This window comes from Leuresthes tenuis, unplaced genomic scaffold (assembly GCF_036924035.1).
Source record: "Leuresthes tenuis unplaced genomic scaffold, fLeuTen1.0.hap1 SCAF_15, whole genome shotgun sequence".
Classification (NCBI taxonomy): Eukaryota; Metazoa; Chordata; class Actinopteri; order Atheriniformes; family Atherinopsidae; genus Leuresthes; species Leuresthes tenuis.
In genome coordinates, this window is record NW_027325369.1 from 5772658 (window position 1) to 5782068 (window position 9411).

Consider the following 9411-nt stretch of genomic DNA (forward strand, 5'->3'; position numbering starts at 1 on the left):
ACTTCTCTCCCCGAGATACTACATACTATGGAGACCAAGATACTACATATTTAAGTATCAGTATTTTTTTTGTGAAGTGAGGGGTAAATCAAAAAAAAAAATTCCTGTCCTCCATTTCTCCATCTCTGCAGTCTTATGAGCAGGACGGACGGTCGAAAGACAGTGACTGTGGACAGATCCAGGAGGCAGCCAATGCTATTACTAACGCACTGTCCAAACACCACAACAGCAGCATCATTTTAGCTGTGGTGGAAGTGAAAGTGGAGATACTGGTGGAGTGCCCTCCTGTTGGTGAGTCATTCATTTCTAGCAACAATGTGTTTGCTGGATTCTTATCAGCCTGTAAGCACAAATTGTTTCTTCAGTTTTTATTTTTTTGCACATTTTATAGAAATTCAGGAATTTATATTTTGTATAAGTAAAGCATTGGTATGTTTTGGCTTGGTCAAACTTTGGAAGCAGTGGGGGAACTGGTAGCCAAGCCCTACGGAAAGAATTCCAGAGCTAACTTGTTAACACTAGAAGGAAAGACATCAGAGTTTAATTCCCTTTTGTACTGAAACTACTGACAAACCAGCAATAGCTTGATTTAGTCAGAGCAACCGTGCTGTTTATTGTAATGGGTTTATTACTGGTTAGCGAGGCTAGTTCAATGATGAACAGAAATTTGCTCATCACCTGTCTATCTAGCTAGACATTGTACTTCACTAACCTGTGAGGTTACACTTAACTTTAGGCATAGAGACTTAACACTCTTATGTCAGTTTCATAGAAGTTTGAGCAATTCTGTCTTCTGGAACTTTAGTTCTTCTGTTCAGACACAAAATAGAAAATGTATAGTCGAGAAAACATAGCCACCCTGAAATATACAAAGTATGTGTCTCTAGATTCTCATTCACCCAGGCTATGCTTATGCTAATTGCTTAACCAGATGACTACTGGACTTCTTTTCTTGAAAAAGAAGAAACGGAGGAATCCAGTTGTCTTCTATTTTTAATTAACGTCTTGCAAACTCTACTTTAGTAGTTTTTAATGTCTTACTGACATTTCCTAACATCTTCTCAAACTCTCTCCATCAGGTTACTTGGTCCCTGTGTTGTGTGTCGTCTTCAGTGTCCTTTGGATCTTCTGTATTGTTGTTTGCGTTTGGTGGACCCGTAAGAGAAAGAAAGACCGCGAGAGAGCAGCCCGATCAGAGGAAACTACGGTCAACAACCAACTGGAGCCGCTGCGGAGCAATGCCCTCAAAGACAACCGTGACAAAGACATTCAGTATGAATGCAAAAAACTGATAAGTCCCTCCGACAGGACGTGTGACGGGGCTGAGGGAGAGGAGGAAGGGGAGCATGAGGGGGAACACGAAGATGATGAGGAGAGAGCGCTTGGCATGGCGGATAAGCGTCCACCTCAAAAGTGCTCCATTGTAGGGGCACAGGACAGGGGATCGATGGTTAAGGGAGGGGTGATCTGCACATCGCGCAGTGGTCCGGTTAAGGCACCGCACCGGACAACATACAGCCCCAAAGACAACCGGTGTAAAAATCTGAACGCCGCTAAGCTCAGCGAGGACGTAAAAGACCAGTATGTGTGAACACAAAAGAGAAGGAAGGACCTTCTAAATCAAAGTCTTCAACGTCACATACTTTTCCACTCTTAATAGCACCAAAAGTGAAGATTACAGATGCTTTAATTTTGTATTTTTGTTTGTCACGCCTTATTTAACTTGTTTCTACTGCACAGTGGCTTATCCTATTACCAAAAACAAACAGGAAAAAAAATCAAAAAGAGAAAAACAACAAAAAATGGCATGGACAATAAACATCACAGCTTCTGAATTTTATTTGTCACTCTGTTGGAAGTTCTTTTTTTTCACTGTCATTGTTACTTCATGACAAAGCTTTCTTTTTTTTTTTTCGAAGATTTAACTGAACATCGTTGGCTGGCAGCTGCTGACATTATTTCAACTGTCTGCCTTAGCCCAAACCCGCGGGCCTTTTCTACACTGTCTTGAAATTATATGTTTTTGTTAAAAAGAGAGAAAAATAACTTTTTTCAAAAGAAGAAAAAAAAAAATTTTATATACATTTAAGTTCTTTGAAAGTTGGCACGGAGAATCCACTTTGCGATGCCTGGCATGAGAATTTCTTTTTGTTTACATTTATAAATATCTCTTCCATTCTGTGTTAAGGCCTAAAGGTCCTTACTTATATACTTGCAAAATAATTGTCACAGCACCCTGCTAGTCTACCTGGGGATTTTTCAGTATTTACTTACTTAGAAAAGTGCCTTCAGCCCCTATTTCTTTCTCCTGTACACTTTATGCAGTTTCTTATTATATATAAAAGGGAAAGAAGTTGTAATTGCAAAGTCTTCTTATCACAGTATAGAATTGATTCATTGTGTTGTAGATATGTAAATATGGCTGTGTATATTTGAGTTTAGTAAGTTAAGTGATGCTTTGTATCATAGTTATTTTAAAGAATAAGTTTGTTTTTTTGGTCTTTTTTTTTTCTTAAATGCCATTCCTTTTTTTAGTGTCTTTTGACACTGCAACAGGTTTTGTAGAGACTATTTTGACTTTGTCCCTGGTCCCCCCCATCGTGATTATTCTGTTGAAGACAAAAGAATCATGTCTTGATTTGTTGAAATAATTTATTCCACCTGTTAAGAGCACAAAATGCAGCATTTGGAGAGCTGTATCTTAGAGCTATAATTGTAAGAGGTAATTTCATCACATCAAAGTCCCTCTGGTTGAAAATGGCTATGTTTGAGCTATTTCACATTATATACAGTATATATTTTTTTTTACCATTCTGTACCCTCTATTCCAAATCCTTTCTAATGTCAAAAAACTTTTTTGAAAAAAAAAAAAAAATCTTTCTTAGTCCTTGGTGTCATTACCCTTGTATGTTAAGTTAAGTTTTAGGTGCCCTTCCATCCCCAAGAAATCTGGTCCAGGCCAACCCTACACAAACAAATTTAAATGTCATTGAAGTTTTGTACAGAGACAGGTTATAAATGTTGTAACTCAGTCAATTCACTGTCCTTTTATGTACTTTTAGGCTGATCTGCTGTTTCCATATTTCATGTTGGTGTTACGCATTGCAGAAGCTGTATTTACTTTATGTTAACAGAAAAAAAATGTACCCTGTTGTTATCCTGTTCAGATACAACAGTATCAGAGCACGGGCAGATATCACCAAGCAACCAGGAGCAGACTACGAACAGGTCAAGTTTTTGTCTCAGTAATGAAACACTAGTTGTTTATTACCTGCCCAAAGTAGGCATGAATGCTAATAGCTCCACTTATATTACATTGCACTTTTTTTAGTTGTTTGAAATAACAAATCCAGATCCAGATCCAGGTTTTACTGTTAAATAATTCTTACTCACTTGCCTGCTTTACAAACACGTTCACCTCCCTGAAACCATATAGAGAGATTTCTGACACTTGTCTATTGTAACTGTGGCATCACATGATAAACACAGTGATACATAACGGAACATTTGTGGAGAGTGGCATACTGTTACACAATTCAGTCGTCTTTATGCATTATTGGCAGTGTGTAAATGTGAATAATGAAAACGTTTTTGACAGCATTGCACAACTTCAAATTTTTTCCTCCCATTTTCATGCAGCTTCAGTTTATTTAGTAACTCCAGTGGGTTTAAAAACACAAATTAAGGTTTTGTGGCATGCTGTTTCTTTGATTACTGGAACTAGCAGAAAGGAAGTTTGCCTTGTGCTCTCACATCAAGTTTGATGTTGAACCAGTACTGATGCATCTGATTTCTATTTTCATTACACACTTATGGGTCACAGGGTCCAAACAACTTAAAAGCGCCGCTGTCAGTCTGTCTTTAGCTTCTTTGTAATTCAGTTACAAATTTACAATTTTACAGTCTGTTGACAGCAGAGAAGACACACAGGGCAGCAGGGTGTTTGGTAATCATCCACCCAGCTTAAGAGTGAAGAGTGAAGTGGAGATCCTCATCACAAACTAGACAAAGTGTTTGTGATGTGAATAAGAGTGTGTTTGCAGTAAAAAGAAAAAGTGTGTATTTTTTCTCCCGTTTTCACTCTGCCTCCCCCTGTGTATCTTTTCTGGTCTTATGAAGGGAACAAGTTGTATTGTTGTTTATGTTAAGTGTTGTGGATGTTGTCTGTTTCTGCACAGAGAACACAGAGGCAGAGAGACATGTTAAGCATTACCTCCACAACAGGAATGGGGAAAAATGTCAGATATTGTCAATATTTGTGTATGATTTTTTTTTTTTTTTTCAATATTTTATTTTTTATGTTATTAATGCTGATGCAAATCAAGGAGAACCTAAATTCATCTTCTGTCAGTAAATCTTACATTGCACTAGCCCTGTAAGAGGGGCTAAATGTGCGAACATTGTAATTATTTTGTACAAAATTTGGAAAAAGTCTTGGTTTGTTAGTGGATTATTTTTTGTTTTGTTTGTTCTTAGAACAATCCTATTATTTATTAAAGTATTTTATACCAAGATTTTAATTTGTTTGGTCTTCATTGATGTTAGGCTAATTGAGACATTGACCATTGTCGTGAAAGTCATCTGCCTGACTTACCCTTTTCAACGTCCTGCACCCTTGGTTACTGCTGCTGTATATATATAGAAAGAGATGTATTGAGATGTCATCTCAAGGTACTTAAATAATATAGTCTACTTCAAGCCAATTGGAGTTCAATTCATTGTAATCATAATCAAATCCAATTAATTAATTTCAAAATAATCCAATTCATTCATCTTGAACCAATACAAAAAACAATATCTTAGCTAAGAAAACCAACAGATTTCACCAAAACTTCTCTTCAGTCCAATCTCCCGTCCTGAGCGTGCCTGTGGCGACTGTGGAAAGGAACCTCTGGCAGAACCAGACTCAGGAAGGGTGGCCATCCGCCTCGACCAGCTGGGGTTTGAGAAGACGGAAAAGAGGGGGAAATAACACCATAACACCATTTAAAAGATACCTGTTGGAACAGGGAAACACAAGTTAATAACCACAATAATGTCACATGTACATAATATCATTTGAGAAATTAAACAGGGGGAAAAAAGAGCAAAGTGATGAAAGGTGTGACAGATGAGGTCCCCCAGCCTATAGCAACTTAACTTAACTATGCAACTTAACTATGGGATGTTTCAGGATCACCTGAGCCATCCCTAACTATAAGCTTTATCAAAAAGGTTTAAGCCTAATTTTACTAGTTTTAAGCCTAATCTTAAAAGTGGAAAGGTTGTCTTCTTCCCGGACATTTACTGGCAGCTTATTCCACAAGAGAGGGGCCTGATAACTGAAGACTCTGCCTCCCATTCTACTTTTAGAAACTCTGGGAACAACAAGTAAACCTGCAGTTTGAGAGCGAAGTGCTCAGTCAGGAAAATATCTTACAATGAGATCTCTGATGGAGCTCGGTCATTAAGAGCTTTATATGTGAGGAGAAGAATCTTAAATTCTATTCTGAATTAAATATGGAGCCAACGAAGAGAAGCTAAAACTGGAAAAATAGGATCTCTCCTGTTAGTTCTCATCAGGACTCTGGCTGCAGCATTTTTGATCAGCTGGAGGCTTTTCAGAGAATTTGTGGGACAGCCCAATAAAGAATTACAGTAGTCCAGTCTTGAAGCAACAAATGCTAGTTTCTTTGCATCACTCTGAGACAGGATGTTCCTGATTTTGGCAATATTACGAAGGTGAAAGAAGGCAGTCTTAGAAACCTGTTTTATATGTGCGTCAAATGATGAATTCTAGTCAAAAATAACTGCAAGGTTCCTCACTGTAGTACGAGAAGCCAAGGGAATGCCATCTAGAGTAATTATATAGCTAGTCACTTTCTCCGTGAAGTGCTCAGGTCCAAAGATAATGACTTCAGTTTTGTCTGAATTTAGAAGCAGACAGTTTTGAGTCATCTAGGTCTTTATGTCTTTAAGACATGCTTGTAGTCTGACCAACCTATTGGGTTCATCTGGTTTTATAGATAAGTACAGCTGAGTATCATCAGCATAGCATTGGAAATGTATGCCATGCTGTCTAATAATGTTTCCTAATGGAAGCAGAAGCTAAGAAGAGATCATTGGTAACTTTCACCAGTGCTGTTTCGGTGCTGTGATACACTCCGAATCCTGAGTGAAACTCTTCAAACAGATTGTTTCTATGTAAATGATCACAAAGTTGCTATATCAAGAACTTTAGACAAAAAGGGAGATTGGATATAACTAATATTGGATAATTAGCTAACACTTCTGAATCAAGAGTAGGTTTTTCAAGTAAAGGTTTAATTACAGCAACCTTAAAAGTCTAAAACTTAAGTTATATTTAATAAACTCACATTGCATTCTACCTTACATTTCCGTGCAATCATTTTCAATCTAGTCTGTATAAGACATTTTCATTAACATTAAAATTGATTGAACTTGTGGTCAAATGAGCAACTACACTTTGTGTGGCACAATAGAACCATCAATATGAACCTATATCTTTGTTGTTTATCAGTGCTATTTGCTTAAACTTACCATAGTTCTCAGCTAAAATGGGCCAAAAAGCCAAAGAGAAGCTAATTGTCTATATCGTAGTCAAGTTTGTCGAGGCATTTGTGAATGCACCTCTGTATTGTGCTTGACAAAGGTTTCTCATAGTAATCCCATGACCATGTCGTTGTATCAGTAAGTGACATATGACTTTTCTTGATGCAGTGCTGTCTGAGGGATCAGAGATCATAGGTATCCAGCAGACGTTTGCCCTTCACACACGATTCCATGAACTGTTTATTGATACTATACATTGTAGAAGGAAAAATATGCAAATCCCTTCCAATCTTTATGGAACATTGTTTTTAAACAATAATTTCTCATGAATTTGCTGATATTTTTTGGGTGACACTTTTGTATCAAATCATGATTACAGTCACTTTTTCACATCACTTTGAAATAACCACAATTTTTTTGTTACCTTATTTATGGTCCTAAATTGCTTGTCTCCACTTGTTTTGGAGTTGCAGACCGTAAATGCTGAAATTGGTTTATATTAATAAAATATAATAAAGTTGACAAGACAAAACATGAAATATCTTGGGTTCACACTGTCTGAAATTAAAATACTTACTGTCAAAGACAAAGTAAATACAATAAAAAAAAAGATTCTTTAATATGGTTTTTGTTTAGCATTTTAGTCTAGCAAGTAATTATTTTCTTGCCTTTTAACTGCTGAAATGTTAAACCTACAGGCTTCCATGGTTAAAGACAATAATCCTGTGCAGTATTCACTAAACACCAAATGATTGAATCTTCTTGCAGCCTTACATTAACTGCACCACTCATGACTGAGATTCAAATGATCTTTTTCATACTTTGTTTATCAGCCTTTCAATTAAATCAGACAACCTCAGTTGGTCAGTTTTTTGGCCTACAGTACATTTACCTTGCTGTCTGTGAATGTCATCTACCCAACCACGGTGTCATATGTTGGACTCGATTTTAAGCTGACCAATGTTTTCTTTGTCTTGTCTCACTCAAAAGTTTTTTTGTCAGATTATAAGCTCTCCTAAATACTAACAGGACCACCTATATGCAAACAACTGCGGTCTGCTGTGACATCAGTACAGTTAGGCTAAAATACACTTTGAAATTGAACTGGAATGTATTGGTTGAATCGAATTGGACTTAATTAGATTGAATTGGATTTTAACGAATTGGACCGAATTGGATTATAATCGGTTTGATTGAACTCGACTGTCTGAAAGTAGAGTTGACTCAAACTGTTTTACTTTTTCTGGAAAGTGTCCTAAGAGGACTTTTGTTGTTAAATGGTATTACAATAAATAACTGGATTGAACTCGTAGCTTCTCTGAGATACTTCTGAAATAGAAAGACAAAAGCAACCTGTAGTGCTCAGACGCAGTCAAACCTTTTTTTAAACATCTCTAAAGGGTAAGGCACATCTTCTATGATTCAATTCAGTTCGATTGATCCATCCATCCATTTTCTATACCCGCTTAATCCGTTGGTTGGGTTGTGACGGAGCCTATCCCTGCAGTCATTGGGTGAGAGGCGGGGTACACCGTGGACAAGTCACCAGCCAGTCCATGTTCACACTCACTCCTAAGGACAATTTTAGCTCTAACCTAACATGCATGTTTTTGGATGGTAAGAGGAAGCAAGAGTACCTGGAGAGAACCCATGCATACACAGGGAGAACATGCAAACTCCACACAGGCCAAACCTGGAACCCTCTCCCTGCAAGGTGATGGTGCAAACCACCACACCATCAAACTAAGTGTAATCTCAAGGCACTTCAAAGATACAGCCCAATTCAAGCCAATTATAATCCAACTCATTGTAATACATTCATAGTCCAATCAATTCAAATTCATTAAATTCCAAATTCCTTTCCAGATTTCATTATAAACTTGAGCCCTGTTGGATCCTCCTCCACACATGCAAACTCATCTTTTATGGACTCCTCTGCAGGGCAGAATGGACAAAAATAGGGTCTTATTACCCTATTTTTGTCCATTCTGCCCTGTTTGATTAATGCTTGGCAAGCTCAAAGGTGGAATCTTTCTTCATAAGGGACTCATTGTCATAAATATGTTTGTCAACTGCAAATGGATGTTTTGCAATGAAAAGATATAAAAAAAAGTTTTTGTGGCATCTTGAAGTAGCCAATTATGCATCTTATAACTTCCCGCTTCATGTAGTGCCACACCAATGAGGTGAGTCCTTTGCGTGACTTAATTTGCCCCTTTAATGGCTCTGTGGGAAATGATTAACATTAGGCTGCTCTGCATGAAAGCCCCCAGCAGCTGTGCTGGATATCCTTAATGCTTGGCGAGACATTATGTGCCACGCTGTGTGTTCATTAACCCGACAGTTGTTTTGGGAAGAATGGGAAATGTGTTTGGAATCCTGCATGGTGCAGCGGTCAGGTCACTTGCATATACAGAGGATCACACTTGCTGACCTACTTGGAGAGTACAATGAAGGAGAGCGAGAGATGATGGCAAAATAGAGGAAGGAGGAGGAACCAGTGATGGAATTAGGATCGCATGTCATCCCCACAATACAGCCTGTAAACTGACACTAGATTCCAGATTCCAACATGGATGGCTATAGTAAGGCCTCTTGGTCCTTTAAGGTTACTATTTCTTTGTTGTGTATTGGACCTTGTTGTTGCACATTCTTTCAGAGCTGGTCGATCCTCAGCCCCTCCATGTGTCAAAGTGTCTTTAGGCAAAACACTGACCCCGACATGCTCATCGGTGTGACCAGATGCTCATCGGTGTGTGAGGGTTGGGGTTTAGTGGATGAAATGCTGTATACAAGGAATTCAAATATGGAATCTAAATTCCTAATAAGTGGGGATGCTATGTATAATGCCAATCAAAA

The 9411-nt window shown here is 37.9% G+C and overlaps 1 protein-coding gene across 2 annotated transcripts in view; it reads left to right on the plus strand.

Moving 5' to 3' along the window:
- LOC140269877 (protein jagged-2-like) overlaps positions 1-4514 on the plus strand; it is a 61673-nt gene extending 57159 nt beyond the window's left edge. For both annotated transcript variants that reach the window (XM_072364885.1, XM_072364886.1), the window contains 2 exons: positions 132-291; positions 1080-4514. In XM_072364885.1, coding sequence (XP_072220986.1) covers positions 132-291; positions 1080-1591 — 672 coding nt within the window. In that variant the 3' untranslated portion in view covers positions 1592-4514. The remainder of the gene's footprint in view (positions 1-131; positions 292-1079) is intronic.
- The last annotated feature ends 4897 nt before the right edge of the window (positions 4515-9411 follow it).